The sequence below is a fragment of the Colletes latitarsis genome, chromosome 12, assembly GCF_051014445.1.
Source record: "Colletes latitarsis isolate SP2378_abdomen chromosome 12, iyColLati1, whole genome shotgun sequence".
In the NCBI taxonomy this organism is placed as follows: Eukaryota; Metazoa; Arthropoda; class Insecta; order Hymenoptera; family Colletidae; genus Colletes; species Colletes latitarsis.
In genome coordinates, this window is record NC_135145.1 from 19,670,935 (window position 1) to 19,690,976 (window position 20,042).

The 20,042-nt window shown below is 29.8% G+C and overlaps 1 protein-coding gene across 1 annotated transcript in view; it reads right to left on the reverse strand.

The window, feature by feature from the left end:
* The window catches only part of LOC143348860 (insulin-like growth factor-binding protein 7), a 376,906-nt gene that overhangs the window by 212,120 nt on the left and 144,744 nt on the right, over positions 1–20,042 (reverse strand). The window contains exon 5 of the mRNA XM_076779534.1: positions 10,649–10,693. Coding sequence (XP_076635649.1) covers positions 10,649–10,693 — 45 coding nt within the window. The remainder of the gene's footprint in view (positions 1–10,648; positions 10,694–20,042) is intronic.

Genomic DNA, 20,042 nt, shown 5'->3' on the forward strand with positions numbered 1-20,042 from the left:
CAGTAGGTCATTCTGGTGAACTACAGACTCTATCCAATTTTATCTATTTTTTCTTGTGACTGCAACAATTGGGAAGCTGGAACAGAATTTCCACTAAACAAAATGGTGGATCTAGTAAATTTAGGTTCAATTTTTTAAACATATATAACTTTGGTGAAATTGATAAATGATCTTTGAAAAGAAATATTAACACTAGAATTACTGGAAATAGTAAAAATGATAGATAATTCCTAATAAAAATTGTAAAAAATTTATTCAACTGAATTTTTGAAAATTTACTGTACCATAATTTCATTTAAGCATAGTCAAATTTTTTTCATTATGTTCACGTGTAGTTTAAACAATATTGATTGTCCAATTTGTCCTTCTATATTATAGTCTGATAATTATTTTCCAGTTGTAATAAATTATTATTATTATTAACAATTTTTTCACCTGACAGCGACAATTAGACGTTTTAATACATATTGACTTCATTGGAATTGATACCTGAGTAGTTCTTGAAGGACTTTGCTTCTATAAAATGTAATCTACAAGTTTCTTAGGCAGACGCCATTTTGAAAGTGGACTAATATAGTTTAACAGTGGTCTGCAAGCCTAAAAAATTATTTACAGAAATTCAGGACTTTCTAGATCTCAATTCTGATTGTCCAATTTGTCCGTCTATATTATAGTGTGATAATTATTTTCCAGTTGTAATAAATTATTATTATTATTAACAATTTTTTCACCTGACAGCGACAATTAGACGTTTTAATACATATTGACTTCATTGGAATTGATACCTGAGTAGTTCTTGAAGGACTTTGCTTCTATAAAATGTAATCTACAAGTTTCTTAGGCAGACGCCATTTTGAAAGTGGACTAATATAGTTTAACAGTGGTCTGCAAGCCTAAAAAATTATTTACAGAAATTCAGGACTTTCTAGATCTCAATTCTGATTGTCCAATTTGTCCGTCTATATTATAGTGTGATAATTATTTTCCAGTTGTAATAAATTATTATTATTATTAACAATTTTTTCACCTGACAGCGACAATTAGACGTTTTAATACATATTGACTTCATTGGAATTGATACCTGAGTAGTTCTTGAAGGACTTTGCTTCTATAAAATGTAATCTACAAGTTTCTTAGAGAGACGCCATTTTGAAAGTGGACTAATATAGTTTAACAGTGGTCTGCAAACTTAAAAAATTAATTACAGAAATTCAGGACTTTCTAGATCGCAATTCTGATTGTCCAATTTGTCCGTCTATATTATAATCTGGTAATTATTTTCCAGTTGTAATAAATTATTATTATTATTAACAATTTTTTCACCTGACAGCGACAATTGGACGTTTTAATATATACTGACTTCATTGGGATTGATACCTGAGTAGTTCTTGAAGGACTTTGCTTCTATAAAATGTAATCTACAAGTTTCTTAGACAGACGCCATTTTGAAAGTGGACTAATATAGTTTAACAGTCGTCTGCAAGCTTGAAAAATTAATTACAGAAATTCAGGATTCATCAAACTATGGCTCCCAATTTTTATATTCCAATTTTCCCTTTGAAATCATAGTCTGGTAATTGGCTTCTATTTGCAATGAATTATTACGATTAAAAAGGAAGTTAAGAAGCCACAGTAGGTCATTTCGATGGACAACAGACTCTATTCACATTTATCTATTTTCTTTTATGACTGCAATAATTGAGAAACTATAATTGGAGACCCATAAGAGAAAATGGCGAATCCAGTAAGTTTAGTTTCAATTTTCTTTATGTTTAAAATTTGGGTGGAATCGATAAATGGTCCTTGAAGGAATTTTTTGTCTAAGGAAAGTGATCTTAAAGAGACGCCATATTGAAAGTGGACTAATATAGTTTAACAGTGGTCTGCAACCTTGAAAATTAGTTAGAGAAACTTACGATTGATCAAACTATGGCTCTCCACTTTGATAGTTCAATTTTTCCTTTAAAATTACAGTAATTTTCTTCTATTTGCACTGAATTATTATTATTAAAAAGGAGGTTCAGAGGTCACAGTAGGTCATTCTGGTGGACCACATCTATCCAATTTTATCTATTTTTTCTTGTGACTGCAACAATTGGAAAGCTGGAACAGAAGTTCCACTAAACAAAATGGTGGATCTAGTAAATTCTGGTTCAATTTTTTAACCATATATAACTTTGGTGATATTGATAAATGATCTTTGAAGAGAAATATTAACACTAGAATTACTGAAAATAGTAAAAATGATAGATAATTCCTAATAAAAATTGTAAAAAATTTATTCGACTGAATTTTTGAAAATTTACTGTACCATAATTTCATTTAAGCATAGTCAAATTTTTTTCAGCATCTTCACATACAGTTTAAACAATATTAACACTACAACTACTCAAAATTATTTAAATAATTTTGCAATTTTAACGAATTACAAATAATTTTGTTATTTTAACGAATTACAAATGTTTTTGTAATTCCAATAAATTACAAATAATTGTGTAATTTCCAATAAAAATTGGAAAAAATGTTCTCCGTTAGATTTTTGAAAATTGACCATAGTTTCTTTCATAAAAAAACGAATAAAAATTGATTTCCATTACATTATAGATTTCTTCAACTATTATTTTAATTTCTTTTTTACAAATAAATATATAATTGTAGATAGCGTTAAATCGTGTCACAAATTGTTGCTTGTATTTCACATAAATATTTATAGCTTATTCAGATACTCTCACTGGAAGCATCGGAGTGTTTTTTTTATTTAAAAACCATCACAGTGAAAAGAATTTTATTCCATCTCAACGAACCTCTTTCCCCTCTATTTCGATTTTCGTAAAATTTTTCGACCGGAAAGAATTGCATCGACAGCTTTGAAATCAGAAATTTCCAACATTTTTTTTTTTAAATAGAAACGAACAGATCGAGAAGAGGATGTCTTTGGGAACGATCGATGTGTCAATGATTAAAAACGCGCGGATGGATTTATTTAAAAAAACGTTACATCCCCCCAATGCTATCTTTCGACGACATTTTTTTTTATTAAGTACATCCACGCATCAGTAGTTACGTGAAATTTTAATCATTAAAATTTCCGCCCTGAAAAGTAAAAAAAATATTGACGAAACGTTTAAATACATCAAATATTTTTCAAACACAAAAAATTAATTGGCGTAAGAAAATATGATTCAATTTGGAAAAAAAGGAAAAATACTTGCAACGTGCAATTTTGTTCTAATCAAATTCGAGATACGAACCTGAGATAGTCCTGATTTAGTCGAGAGAATCTCTCGAGTATTTTCGATTTTAATTTCGAACGAAAAAATCTTCAAAAATTTGAAAGTCGAGGCGCTTAAATACGGGAAAACGGGACGCGAAAATATAACCCTTTTGAAAACGCTCGGCCAGAAAAAGAGAGCGACTTTTCGTGTAAAAAAAAAGTCGAAAATTCACGATAGAATATTTTCGTTCGGGGGCTTTGTTTTCGGGGAAATCGATTTTTCGTATTTTATACAAGAGCCACTTCTGCCTTTTTTTCCAGCGTTTGTAAACACGAACAGTGGCCATTGTATTATTTATTGTTCGTCTGTATTACTGTTTTCCAATATGTCGATAATTTTTCAAAAGTAGAAAATTTAAAATTTTTTAAATTCTCGGGATAATTAAATTTTTTTTTAAACTTAAAAATTTTCTGTGAAAACAAGTATTAAAATAGTTTATTTGAATTTTTATTTAAATTTTAATTTTAAAACACTTTTTAAAAGTTTGCTTTTTAAAACTTTTTAAAATTTTATATAATCCAAAATCGAAGAATAAAGTGTATAATTTAAGTAACAGTCCATTGAGTCATTATTTTTTGAATGCTTTGAACGAAAATTTAACAATTTTAAAAATTTTGAGAATCTAAAATTTGTGATAAAATTTATTTTGAAAATTTTTTGATCTTCTCGAAAAACAAAGTTTCGTATTAAAAAATTTTATTAGACATTTTTGATATAGTTTTACAAAAAGTATCACTGTATTTTAGAGTTTGCTATAAAATTTGGATCTTCGAGTAAATATGATTAAAATAAAATTTTATATAATTCAAAATTGAAGAATAAAATGTATAATTTAAGTAATAGTTCATTGACTCATTATTTTTTGAATGCTTTGAAGGAAAATTTAACAATTTTAAAAATTTTAAGAACCTAAAATTTGTGATAAAAATTTATTTTGAAAATTTTTTGATCTTCTCGAAAAACAAAGTTTCGTATTAAAAAATTTTATTAGACATTTTTGATATAGTTTTGCAAGCAGAATCACTGTATTTTAGAGTTTGCTATAAAATTTGGGTCTTCGAGTAAATATGATTAAAATAAAATTTTGTATAATCCAAAATTGAAAAATAAATTGTATAATTTAAGTAATAGTCCATTGAGTCATTATTTTTTAAATGTTTTGAACGAAAATTTAACAATTTTAACAATTTTGAGGATCCAAAAAATTTGTGATAAAATTTATTTTGAAAACTTAAACATTTTCTCTAAAAATAAGCTTCATTTTCAAAAAATTTTATTAGACATTTTCGATCAAGTTTTGCACGAATAAATAAAATTTTATATAATCCAAAATCAAAGAATAAAATGTATAATTTAAGTAATAGTCCATTGAGTCATTATTTTTTAAATGCTTTGAAGGAAAATTTGACAATTTAAAAAATTTTGAGGATCCAAAAAATTTGCGATAAAATTTATTTTGAAAACTTGAAAATCTTCTCTAAAAATAAAGCTTTGTTTTCAAAAAATTTTATTAGACATTTTCGATCTAGTTTTACACGAATAAATCAAATTTTGTATAATTCAAAATCGAAGAATAAATTGTATAATTCAAATTGTGATGGAACAAATTTTTGACAGTGTCTTTCAAGGAAAATTGAACATTTTTTCACTGAGAATTTTCTTCAAAAATAAAACTGTTTTCTTATTTCACAATATCGAATACTAAGAGTTTTGTTATCTTAAATAATTACAATATTTTTTTCGTTTTTTGGTTTTGTCGATAGAAAGAATCACCCAATTTCGATGAAACTGAAATTTTATACAACCAGACACACGAAGTATCGTTTCTAGTAAAAATATCTACCAAATAACAAACAGAATTTCTCGAAAACGTAGCAAAAACTGTTCCCTGCGCATTTTCCGTTTACCTTTACACGAAGAATCACTGCGCGCCAGACATTTCCGTGGACACAAAAACCACATTCATTTATTGTTATATTTGCTCTACTCGTGTTTACATGTAATACCATACCTCGTTCAATATTTACGAACGCCAATTCAATTATTAACGCGTTCACTGTCCAATCTCTCAGCGTCGTATCAAATAACACGGAGGTGTGACCCATATACGCATCACAGACAGTGAATGCGTTAACGATCGTCAAATGATACTCAATATTTAATATTCAAATGTTTAAAAATAATTTTTTCCCCGAACCAAGCTGTGAATTAAAATATTTTATCTGTTAATTTATTTTTAATTCCAAAAAATCGATTTTTTTTTGTTTAGAGTGAGCTAAATGTGTTAGGATCGTTTTGAAAATTCCCCAGACGCCTATTGGGGCTGTAATATACGTGCAAAACGATGTTAATTGGAAATACATACAATTAACGCGTTCACTGTCCAAACTCTCAGCGTCGTATCCAATAACACGGTGGTGTGACCCATATACGGACCACAGACAGTGAATGCGTTAACGATCGTCAAATGATACTCAATATTTAATATTCAAATGTTTAAAAATAATTTTTTCCTCGAACCAAGCTTCGAATTAAAATATTTTATCTGTTAATTTATTTTTAATTCCAAAAAATCGATTTTTTTTTGTTTAGAGTGAGCTAAATGTGTTGGGATCGTTTTGAAAATTCCCCAGACACTTATTAGAGCTGTAATATACGTGCACAACAATGTTAATTGGAAATACATACAATTAACGCGTTCACTGTCCAATCTCTCAGCGTCGTATCAAATAACACGGTGGTGTGACCCATATACGGACCACAGACAGTGAATGCGTTAACGATCGTCAAATAATACTCAATATTTAATATTTAAATGTTTAAAAATAATGTTTTCCCCCATCCAAGCTTCGAATTAAAATATTTTATCTGTTAATTTATTTTTAATTCCGAAAAATCGATTTTTTTTCGTTTAGAGTGTGTTAAATATTTCGAATAGCGATTCTAGGATCGTTTTGAAAATTCCCCAGACGCTTATTACAGCTGTAATATACGTGCACAACAATGTTAATTGGAAATACATACAATTAACGCGTTCACTGTCCAGACTCTCAGCGTCGTATCAAATAACACGGTGGTGTGACCCATATACGCATCACAGACAGTGAATGCGTTAACGATCGTCAAATGATACTCAATATTTAATATTCAAATGTTTAAAAACAATTTTTTCTCCGAACCAAGCTTCGAATTAAAATATTTTATCTGTTAATTTATTTTTAATTACGAAAAATCGACTGTTTTTGGTTTTGAGTGTGTTAAATATTTCGAATAGCGATTCTAGGATCGTTTTGAAAATTCCCCAGACGCTTATTAGAGCTGTAATATACGTGCACAACAATGTTAATTGGAAATACATACAATTAACGCGTTCACTGTCCAATCTCTCAGCGTCGTATCCAATAACACGGTGGTGTGACCCATATACGCATCACAGACAGTGAATGCGTTAACGATCGTCAAATGATACTCAATATTTAATATTCAAATGTTTAAAAATAATTTTTCCCCCGAATCAAGCTCCGAATTAAAATACTTTATCCGTTAATTTATTTTTAATTCCAAAAAAACGATTTTTTTTTGTTTAGAGTGAGCTAAATGTGTTAGGATCGTTTTGAAAATTCCCTAGACGCTTATTGGGGCTGTAATATACGTGCACAACTATTTTAATTGGAAATACATACAATTAACGCGTTCACTGTCCAATCTCTCAGCGTCGTATCCAATAACACGGTGGTATGACCCATATACGGACCACAGACAGTGAATGCGTTAACGATCGCCAAATGATACTCAATATTTAATATTTAAATGTTTAAAAATAATTTTTTCCTCGAACCAAGCTTCGAATTAAAATACTTTATCTGTTAATTTATTTTTAATTCCAAAAAATCGATTTTTTTTTGTTTAGAGTGAGCTAAATGTGTTAGGATCGTTTTGAAAATTCCCCAGACGCCTATTGGGGCTGTAATATACGTGCACAACGATGTTAATTGGAAATACATACAATTAACGCGTTCACTGTCCAAATTCTCAGCGTCGTATCCAATAACACGGTGGTATGACCCATATACGGACCACAGACAGTGAATGCGTTAACGATCGTCAAATGATACTCAATATTTAATATTCAAATGTTTAAAAACAATTTTTTCCCCGAACCAAGCTTCGAATTAAAATATTTTATCTGTTAATTTATTTTTAATTCCAAAAAATCGATTTCTTTTTGTTTACAATGAGCTAAATGTGTTAGGATCGTTTAGAAAATTCTCCAGACGCTTATTGGGGCTGTAATATACGTGCACAACGACATTGAGAGAAAATTATTGGTGTTACACCAATTACGCGGTGGGGGAAAAAAGTTTTTCCATGTTCCCCTTGATGGACACGCGAAATGATCGCAGGTTATCAAACATAATATTGGATACACGATATTGACGGACGAGAAACAACCGACGATATTAATAAACGTCGATCGATGAGCAGGAAACAGAGAAACGAACAGAAAAATGTTACACAATTCCGAGCCGAGAAGCCAAACGGGGATAAATTTCAATTTGTTATTGAAAATTAGCAACGTCTGCAAACCGGAAGTCAACGTCACAGGAAAATATCACACGAATAATCTCAATCAAATACACGGTTTTTACATTTTTATGAAATTTTAAAAATTTGTGAAAAGATGTAACAAAATGGAGAAAATGTGAGTATTGATTTAAACCTTAATAACATACGTCGATATAAGTATTTAAAAATTTATGTAATCCCCCATTGGTGTATTAGTTTTAGGTAGTGGGAATCGTTTATGAAACGCTAGTAGATGTAAATTATAATACATGGTTATAATAGATCAAAATGGGCCTTTGCTTTGGAGATATTTTGCTTGCAAATTTTGTATGCATCTAGTAATTGAATTATTTAATTATTTTGCATTTGTTCCTATAAATATTGTAGTTTGGAATATAGTTTTCGAATAATACTTGAAGTTATAGACTTATTTCAATATAATAAATCACGAAGTGAACCACTTACGACGTCATATCAATTGTCAGACATATTGAAATCTTTTCAGATTCTTAAAACTATTATTTAGTCAGTTTCAGACATTTAATTCACGATCTTTGTATTATTTTGCATTTGTTCCTATAAATATTGTATTTTAAAACATATTTTTCGAATAATATTTGCTCCTACAATCTTATTTTGATATAATAAATCATGAGGTGGACCATTTACGTCATATGACTTGTCAGCCATATTGGAATCTTTCTAGCTCCTTAAAACTAACGTTTAATGAGTTTCAGAACATTTAATTCACGATCTTTGTATTACTTTGCATTTGTTCCTATAAATATTGTATTTTAAAACATAATTTTCGAGTAATACTTGCCCCTATAGTCTTATTTCAATATAATAAATCACGAATCGAGCCATTTACGTGATTTCAGTTGTCGACAATTTTGGAATCTTTTTAGATTCTTAAAACTATTATTTATTCAGTTTCAGAACATTTAATTCACGATCTTTCTATTATTTTGTATTTGTTCCTATAAATACAGTAGTTTTGAACATAATTTTCGAGTAATATTTACTCCTATAGTCTTATTTCAATATAATAAATCACGAATCGAGCCATTTACGTGATTTCAGTAGTCGACAATTTATGAATCTTTTTAGATTCTTAAAACTATTATTTATTCAGTTTCAGAATATTTAATTCAAAATCTTTGTATTATTTTGCGTTTGTTCCTATAACTATAGTATTTTAAAACATACTTTTCGAATAATATTTCCTCCTACAGTCTTATTTCAATATAATAAATCACGAGTTGGACCATTTACGTCATATGACTTGTCAGCCATATTGGAATCTTTCTAGCTCCTTAAAACTAACATTTAGTCAGTTTCAGAGCATTTAATTCACGATCTTTGTATTATTTTACGTTTGTTCCTATAAATATTGTATTTTAAAACATAATTTTCGAGTAATACTTGCCTCTATAGTCTTATTTTAATATAATAAATCACGAGTCGAGCCATTTACGCGATATAACTTGTCAGCCATGTTGGAATCTTTCTAGCTTCTTAAAACTATTCTTCTATTATTTTTTAAATGCTGCAAAGAAAAGTTGATTTCCATTTAAAAATCAACATTAAGTAGAATAATTGGGATTGAAAGTCCATTTAATAATCACAAACGATTATTCTTTCTATTATTTACACGATTTTTCTTCATTTTTTAAAAACTCGTACAAAGATAGGACAAAATCTGAGTAATAATATATGTCAATAAAATTATTCGAAAATTTATATAATCCTCCATCATTTTTTAAATTCTTCAATGGAAAGTTGATTTCTAATTTACCAACTTGATAAAAATCAACATTAAGTAAAATAATTCCACTCAAGTGTTAAATTTGTTATTTTACTTCCCTACGTTTTATTAATTTAATAAACAAACTATCTGTTTTTAGAATTTGTTACGTATAACTCTTAAGTGAACAATTGTTTACTACATATCAAAGTAATTATTCGAAAATTTATGTAATCCTCTATTTTTTAAATGCTTCAATGGAAAATTGATTTCCAATTTACCAACTTGTTAAAAATCAACATTAAGTAAAATAATTCCACTCAAGTGTTAAATTTGTTATTTTACTTCCCTACGTTTCATTAATTTAATAAACAAACTATCTGTTTTTAGAATTTGTTACGTATAACTCTTAAGGGAACAATTGTTTACTATATGTGAAAGTAATTATTCGAAAATTGATGTAATCCTCTATTTTTTAAATTCTTCAATGGAAAATTGATTTCCAATTTACCAACTTGTTAAAAATCAACATTAAGTAAAATAATTCCACTCAAGTGTTAAATTTGTTATTTTACTTCCCTACGTTTTATTAATTTGATAAACAAACTATCTGTTTTTAGAATTTGTTACGTATAACTCTTAAGTGAACAATTGTTTACTATATGTGAAAGTAGTTATTCGAAAATTTATGTAATCCTCTATTTTTTAAATTCTTCAATGGAAAATTGATTTCCAATTTACCAACTTGTTAAAAATCAATATTGAGTGGAATAATTCAGTTGAGAGTCCTAAAGGTTAAACGGAACCGTGATTTTCCCTTTATCTTCTCGATCCTGCTTAAAGAACGAAATATCCTCGTCACCGACGAAAACGACGAGTCTCCCCGATAAAAGTACGAACGATTCGAATCAGGGTCGGTTCGTTAACGAAACGCCAAACACGCCCGGGCGTAATTTCACTTTAATCCCTCAAACTCGATCGCTGATGAATACTAAACACACTCAATTAAAACTCCAGGTCACCCCGGGTGAACTTTCGAAATTGACTGAAAGTGACTCACCTTCGGTGTCGTCGGCGGCCGTGTCTCCGGAACTAAAGAGGTCATCTGAAACAGAAGTTTATCAGCGTCAGCCTCGCCGTAGCTACGCCGGAAGGTGCTCGACGCAAATCAATTAACCGTTATTTTCCACCCTCCTTAACGCGCTTCATTAGATTGCATAACGAGACGATCGCGCGAACAAACAACGCAATTAAACGGACGCGAACATTCCGCTACTGGCGAATCAAAGTAAATCGTTCGTCGAGAATCTTCGCGAGCGTTTACAGAATTACAAGTTTCCCAATCCCAGTATGTGATAATAATTCCGAAGAAATGTACGATTTTTCGTCAATTTTTTAGAATTTTTTGCGAACGTGGAAAAAAATGGAGAAAATTTGAGTATCGATGTAGTTATGTTCATGTATTTATTTGAAAATTTATGTAATCCTCCATTGGGTTATTATTTTTATATTTGTTCCTATAAATATAGTATTTTGAAACATACTTTTCCAATAATATTTGCTCCTACAGGCTTATTTTAATATAATAAATCACGAGTTGAACCATATACGCGATAAGAGTTGTCAGCCATATTGGAATCTTTCTAGTTTCTTCAAAGTAACGTTTAATGAGTTTCAGAACATTTAATTCACGATCTTTGTATTATTTTGCATTTGTTCCTATAAATATTGTATTTTAAAACATACTTTTCCAATAATATTTGCTCCTACAGGCTTATTTTAATATAATAAATCACGAGTTGGACCATTTACGCGATACGAGTTGTCAGCCATATTGGAATCTTTCTAGTTTCTTCAAAGTAACGTTTAATGAGTTTCAGAACATTTAATTCACGATCTTTGTATTATTTTGCATTTGTTCCTATAAATATTGTATTTTAAAACATAATTTTCGAATAATATTTGCTCCTACAGTCTTATTTCATTATAATAAATCACGAGTTGGGCCATTTACGTGATATGACTTGTCAGCCATATTGGAATCTTTCTAGCCCCTTAAAAGTAACATTTAATCAGTTTCAGAGCATTTAATTCAACCTTTTTCCATTGTTTTACGTTTGTTCCTGCAACTATAGTGTTTTAAAACATACTTTTCGAATAATAATTGCTCCTATAGTCTTATTTCGATATAATAAATCACGAGGTGAACCATTTACGTCATATGAGTTGTCAGCCATATTGGAATCTTTCTAGCCCCTTAAAACTAACATTTAATCAGTTTCAGAACATTTAAATCACGATCTTTGTATTATTTTACATTTGTTCCTATCAATAAAGTAGTTTTAAGCATAGTTTTCGAATAATACTTGCCCCTATAGTCTCATTTTAATATAATAAATCACGAGTCGAGCCATTTACACGATATCAGTTGTCAGCCATCTTGGAATCGTTCCAATTCCTAAAAACTATTCCTCTATTATTTTTTAAATGCTCCAAAGGAAAGTTGATTTCCATTTAAAAATGAACATTAAGTAGAATAATTGAGATTGAGTGTCCACTTAATAATCACAAACAAATACTAGATTTTTCATAAATTTTTTACAATTCGTTCAAACATGGAACAAAATGGAGGAATCCTGAGTATTAATATATGTCAATTTAGTTATTTGAAAATTTATATAATCCTTCATTGGGTTATTATTTTTAGGTAGCTTTGCGTGCACCTTGTATTTGAATTATTTAATTATTTTACATTTGTTCCTATGAATGAAGTAGTTTTGAACACAGTTGTTGGATAATACTTGCTTCTATAGAGTTATTTCAATGTAATAAGTCACGAAGTGAACCATTTATGAGTTTTCAGCCATATTGGAATCTTTCTAGATTCTTAAAACTAACATTTAGTCAGTTTCAGAGCATTTAATTTAAGATCTTTGTATTATTTTACGTCTGTTCCTATAAATAAAGTAGTTTTAATCATAGTTTTTGTATTATACCTGTTGCTATAGCCTTATTTCAATATAATAAATTACGAGTCGACCTGTTTACGCGATATGAAGTGTCAGCCATGTTGGAATCTTTCTAACTCCTTAAAACTATTCTTCAGTGAGTTTCTGAGCATTTAATTCAACCTTTTTCTATTGTTTTACAACCTTTTTTTATTGTTTTACATTTGTTCCTATAAATAAAGTAGCTTTAAACATAGTCTTCGAATAATACTTGCTTCTACAGTCTTATTTCAATATAATAAATCACGAGATGAAGCATTTACGTCATATGACTTGTCAGCCATATTGGAATCTTTCTAGCTCCTTAAAAACTAACATTTAGTCAATTTCAGAGCATTTAATTCACGATCTTTGCATTATTTTACGTTTGTTCCTATAAATATTGTATTTTAAAACATATTTTCCGAATAATATTTGCTCCTACAGTCTTATTTCATTATAATAAATCGCGAGTTGGACCATTTACGCGATATGAAATGTCAGCCATATTGGAATCTTTTTAGTTCCTCAAAACTATTCTTCAGTGAGTTTCAGAGCATTTAATTCAACCTTTTTCTATTGTTTTACGTTTGTTCCTATAAATAAAGTAGTTTTAAGCATAGTTTTCGAATAATACTTGCCCCTAGAGTCTTATTTTAATATAATAAATCACGAGTCGAGCCATTTACGCGATATGAGTTGTCAGCCATCTTAGAATCTTTCTAGCTCCTTAAAACTATTCTTTTATTATTTCTTAAATGCTCGAAAGAAAAATTGATTTCCATTTAAAAATCAACATTAAGTAAAATAACTATGAGAATAATAATTTATATTATAATAATAATAATCGAGAGTCCACTTAATAATCCAAAACAAATACACGATTTTTCTTCAATTTTTAAACATGGAACAAAATGGAGAAAACCTGAGTATTAATATACATCAATGTAATCATTTAAAAATTTATATAATCCTCCATTGGTACATTATTTTTAAAATGCTCCAAAAGAAAATTTGATTTCCATTTAAAAATCACCGTTAAGTAGAATAATAGGGATTGGCAGTCCACTTGATAATCACAGCGAATCTTTGCGAGCGTTTTCAGAATTACAAATTTCGATCCCGGAAACCGTTAATAACGCGTGACTGTCCTGGTTAAAGTTTCGTTCAGTTTGGAAACCTTGATTTATTAAAACAATCGTCCCACGAGGTCCGTGGGTATCGAAACTGGGCAAATAAATTTTCGTGCGTGGGATGAATGTGTAGGTGGGATTGAGAGATTTCTAAGTTTTTTAGGAAATGTTCTATGGTTCGATTTTAGGTGACACATTTTTCTATCATTATTAGAATGCGAAATAAAGTGAAACTAAAACAAAATTAAAATTCATACAGTGAAATAAAGTGAAACTAAAACAAAATTAAAATTCATACAGTGAAATAAAGTGAGGTAACTAAAAATAAAACAGAAATGAAATTGAAACAGACTGAAACTAAAGAAAAAAGTAAAATTCACAGGATGATATAAAATAAACAATACAAAAGTCATTAAAATTCAAATAAAGTAAAACTGAAAGAAAAATGAAGAAGAAATTAAATTAATATAAACTGAAATTAAAATAAAAAGTAAAATTCATAGGATCATATAAAATAAACGAAAATACGAAAGAAATTAAATTTACGTAAACTGAAACAAAAAGAAAACTGAAATTCACACAATGAAATAATATAAACTAAAATTAAAAAGAAATTACATTAAAACAAAGTGAAACCAAAAAAAAAAAACTAAAATTCATATAACGAAATAAAATAAATTAAAATAAAAGAGTAATTGGATTAAAACAAACTAAAATAAAAATTCATAAACTGAAATTAAATAAAAATAAACTAAATTTTAAATTAGAAAGGGGTGGATGATATTTTTTACAGTATCATTAGTGTAAATTAAAATAAAAGTTTACCAAATTATAGAATGTACAATAAATAATGAATAGAATTTATTTTAAATAAAATAATAATGTAAATTAAATAAAATAAACAAAAACTAAAATTCCTACAATAATAAAGAAAAAAAAATAAATTAAATATTACTATACTCAGTCTACATCTACAAAACACACTTTCCCTGCAATTTACACTCACAAATAAAATAAACTTCCTCACAAATTAAAATTCAAGATCCCAACCAGGACATCCACCAAATTAATTATTTCCCCAGAGGACGAAAAAAAAATCCTAAAATCCCCGTAAGTTACAACTAAAGAGTCCCCACGAAACACGAACACGCCATTTTGCGTTGTTTTTAGCAGACCCCGGCCTCAGAGTACGAATAAACTCGAGGAACATAAAGTTTCCAAGAATGACAGTTGTTTATACTTAACTAGAAACGTTACTTTTTTTTTCTACGTTTCGCTCGCGGAATAAACCGTGGCCATATTACCCTTTCGAGATGAATAACCCCGACTGGAAGTGACTAAAACGCGCAATACTCGCCGAGACATCCTAATATTTCAAGACGCCTAGAAGACTACGGGGCGACTTTACGAGTCGACTCGGGCGCCATACTTTATCTTCGAGCCTTAGATTGCAAACATTTTCGCGCATTATGTGCGCGTACGCGCGGATATATTACAGATTACGAGTTTACCCGTGCCCGGCTGGCTCGATGTATCAGCCATCGGTGGACATTTATTATGCAAATACCCGAATGGATTACCGAACCGGCTAATATGGGAAGTAAATTCAGGCGTAACATCGACGCTGGATCCTAAACAAACGCGAAGTTATCCGGAGGAGACCACGGGGATACTCAGACGGGGAATCCCACGATAGTGGAACTCGCGTTTCAGACGATACTGTGTACCAGTTACAATATGTAGTATCAGAAAACCATAGTAGGTTTCCCCAAAATGGGACCCCGTTTTATATTTTATATTTGTTCCTATGAATGGAGTAGTTTTGGACACTGTTTTTGGATAATACTTGCTCCTATAGAGTTATTTCGATGTAATAAGTTACGAGGTGGACCATTTATGAGTTGTCGGACATATTGGAATCTTTCTAGATTCTTAAAACTAACATTTAGTGAGTTTCAAGGCATTTAATTCAAGATATTTGTATTATTTTACGTTTGTTCCTATAAATAAAGTAGTTTTAAACATAGTTTTCCTATTATACTTGTTGCTATAGCCTTATTTCACTATAATAAATCACGAGGTGAAGCATTTACGTCATATGACTTCTCAGCCATATTGGAATCTTTCTTTAAGTTTTGTAGGTACATAGAAATTGAATTATTCTATTATTTTACTGATTTACATTTGTTCCTATGAATGGAGTAGTTTTTAACATAGTTTTTGGATAATACTTGCTTCTATAGAGTTATTTCAATGTAATAAGTCACGAGGTGGACCATTTATGAGTTGTCAGACATATTGGAATCTTTCTAGATTCTTAAAACTAACGTTTAGTTAGTTTTAGAGCGTTTAATTCAAGATATTTGTATTATTTTACGTTTGTTCCTATAAATATAGTGTTTTAAAACATACTTTTCGAATGATATTTGCTCCGGCAGTGTTATTTTAATATAATAAATCAAGAGGTGAAGCATTTACGTCACATGACTTGACAGCCATATTGGAATCTTTCTTTAAGTTTTGTAGGTACATAGAAATTGAATTATACTATTATTTTACTGTTTTATATTTGTTCCTATGAATGGAGTAGATTTGGACACAGTTTTTGGATAATACTTGCTTCTATAGAGTTATTTCAATGTAATAAGTCACGAGGTGGACCATTTATGAGTTGTCGGACATATTGGAATCTTTCTAGATTCTTAAAACTAACATTTAGTGAGTTTCAGAGCATTTAATTCAAGATATTTGTATTATTTTACGTTTGTTCCTATAAATATAGTATTTTAAAACATAATTCTCATATTATACTTGTTCTTATAGCCTTATTTCAATGTAATAAATCACGAGTCGACCTGTTTACGCGATATGAGGTGTCAGCCATATTGAAATCTTTTTAGTTCCTTAAAACTATTATTTACTCAGTTTCAGAACATTTAATTCACGATCTTTCTATTATTTTGGATTTGTTCCCATAAATATAGTATTTTAAAACATACTTTTCGAATAATATTTGCTCCCATAGTATTATTTCAATATAATAAATCACGAGGTGAAGCATTTACGTCATACGACTTGTCAGCCATCTTGGGATCGTTCCAATTCCTTAAAACTATTCTTCTATTATTTTTTAAATGCTCCAAAGGAAAGTTAATATTCATTTAAAAATCAACATTAAGTAGAATAATTGAGATTGAGAGCCCATTTAATAATCACAAACCAATACACGATTTTTCGTAAATTTTTTAGAATTCATGCAAAGGGGAAACAAAATGGAGAAACCTTGAGTATTAATATATGTCAATGTAGTTATTTAGAAATTTATGTAATCCTCCATTGGGTTATTATTTTTAGGTAGTTTTGTATGCGCCTAGTAATTGAATTATTTAATTATTTTATATTTGTTCCTACAAATATCGTAGTTTCAAACATAGTTATCGAATAATACTCGTTGCTATAGCCTTATTTCAGTATAATAAATCACGAAGTGAATCATACTGGAATCATTCCGTCTTGTCAGCCGTATTGGAATCACTCTAGCTCTTTAAAACTAACATTTAATCAGTTTCAGGTCATTTAATTCAACCTTTTTCTATTGTTTTACGTTTGTTCCCATAACTATAGTATTTTAAAACACAGTTTTCGAATAATACTTCCTTCTACAGTCTTATTTTAATATAATAAATCACGAGTCGAGCCATTTACGACGTCATATCAATTGTCAGCCATATTGGAATCTTTTCAGATTCTTAAAACTATTATTTAGTCAGTTTCAGAACATTTAATTCAAGATATTTGTATTATTTTACGTTTGTTCCTATAAATATAGTATTTTAAAACACACTTTTCGAATAATATTTCCTTCTACAGTCTAATTTCAATATAATAAATCACGAGGTGAACCATTTACGTCACATGACTTGTCAGCCATATTAGAATTTAATTTAAGATCTTTTTATTAACTTTTCCATCATTCAAGGAAATTCTTCAAAACAATAAACAAACCACTAAAATATAAAAGTCAAAAGCCTTGCATTTATGAGATCAATTTCAAAAAATTTATTTTACTTTCAATTAAAAGGGATAATTTATTAATATTTACGTGTTCAAGGGGCCAATACATTCCCACCTGCAAGTATTAAAGAAACTTAATACGTTTCCACAATGGAGATATAATTTATTAAATAAAATCCAGATAATTCCAGATATAATAAAGTGGAGGATCCGAACGTTAATCCAGTATATTCTCGTTAATCTTTTATCGTAATCGGTGCGATCGGTAGTTGGACGTAGACGTTATTATAAGATTACCGGGATACCTTCTTTCGTACACTTCAGTGACCAATAACTTCATAATTGGGTCGTTAGACGGACGTTTTATCGATCGGGGGATTCAATTTAATTCGAAAACGTGCCCCAGGGTACGGCACGTGTCCGAGAAACGTCACCAAACAGACAAGAAACTCCTGTTATTTGGCCACAATTCATTTTCCTCGAGCCAACACAAAGTATACTCCCACTTGAGTGCAATTTTTTAAGAAAAACTCGAAACCACTGTGTAAAATTTTCACTTCTTTCGGGAGGGAAATTTAATATCTCTTCTTTACGAAATACCGAACTGGGTTGCGTAACTCGAACACGCAGAAGCCTCGAAATTTAGCGAAACGGCGGGCAAACACGAAGGTACGATATTTGTACAACATAAAGAAACCCAGTCGAGTTTTTAGCATCTAAAAACGCAAATTTAAGAAAAAAGCAAACACAATACGGAGCGCTGTAAGGCATCGATATCGCGTGTTCGAACGTTTCCTTGTATATTCAACGAATGGAAAGTTATTTCAAACGGTTTCGAGTTGCCAGCTTCGTATTTTTGCCCCGTTCGACTCGGTTCTTTTTCCAAGAACGTGAAAGGTTTCGGAGTCAGGAATTTCGAAAATCGCCGGATCGAACGAAGCGAATGGTAACAGCGATGATTAGGGCGAAGAGCAGCTACGTGTTCGCAAATATTAATAGCAAATACGTGGAAGATTCTGACAAGGGCACACTGAAGTATTGGAAATCGCTTTTGAAACGCTACTAGGTGTAAATTATTATACATGGTAATAATGTAAGTTATAATACATCAAAATGGACCTTCGTTTTCGAGATATTTTAATTTCAAGGTTTGTACAAGCCTAGTAATTGAATTATTTAATTATTTTACATTTGTAATTGAATTATTTAATTATTTTGCATTTGTTCCTATAAATATGGTAGTTTTTAACATAATTTTCGAGTAATACTTACTTCTATAGTCTTATTTCAATATAATAAATCACGAGGTGAACCTTTTACGTCATATGAGTTGTCAGCCATATTGGAATCTTTCTAGTTTCTTTAAACTGAAGTTTAGTGAGTTTCAGAGCATTTAATTCAAGATTTCTCTATTATTTTACTTTTGTTCCTACAAATACAGTAGTTTTGAACATAATTTTCGAATGATACTTGCTCCTGTAGTCTTATTTTAATATAATAAATCACGAGGTGAACCTTTAACGCGATATGAGTTGTCAGCCATATTGAAATCTTTCTAGTTTCTTTAAACTAAAGTTTAGTGAGTTTCAGAGCATTTAATTCAAGATTTCTCTATTATTTTACTTTTGTTCCTACAAATACAGTAGTTTTGAACATAATTTTCGAGTAATACTTGCTTCAATAGTCTTATTTCAATATAATAAATCACGAGGTGAACCTTTTACGCGATATGAGGTGTCAGCCATATTGGAATCTTTCTAGTACCTCTGAACTAACTTTTAATTAGTTTCAGAGCATTTAATTCAAGATCTTTTGATTACTTTACCTTTGTTCCTATAAATAAAGTATTTTAAAACACATTTTCCGAATAATATTTGCCCCTATAGTCTTATTTGAATATAATAAATCACGAGGTGAACCCCTTACACCATATGAGTTGTCAGCCATATTGGAATCTTTCTAGTTCCTTAAAACTATTATTTACTCAGTTTCAGAGCATTCAATTCAAGATCTTTCTATCATTTGTCGTATAAATAACATAATTTTGGACCTACTTTCCCCATAATAAGCAACTATAGTTTTCTTTCAACATAATAAGTTAAAAGCACACCCATTTACCCAATGTAAGTAAGTCGTTAGCCACTTTCTGCTTTGGATCTAGTTTTCCCTCGAAACGTACTACCAAAATTTTGTTGCAACGCATTAACATAGAAATGTAACGTTTACGTTTGCAGACAAAGATAATTCGGCTGATTTATCGGTACGAGTACACCGAATGTACATTTTGCACTCGAATATTCACGCTGAAATTGAACATTAT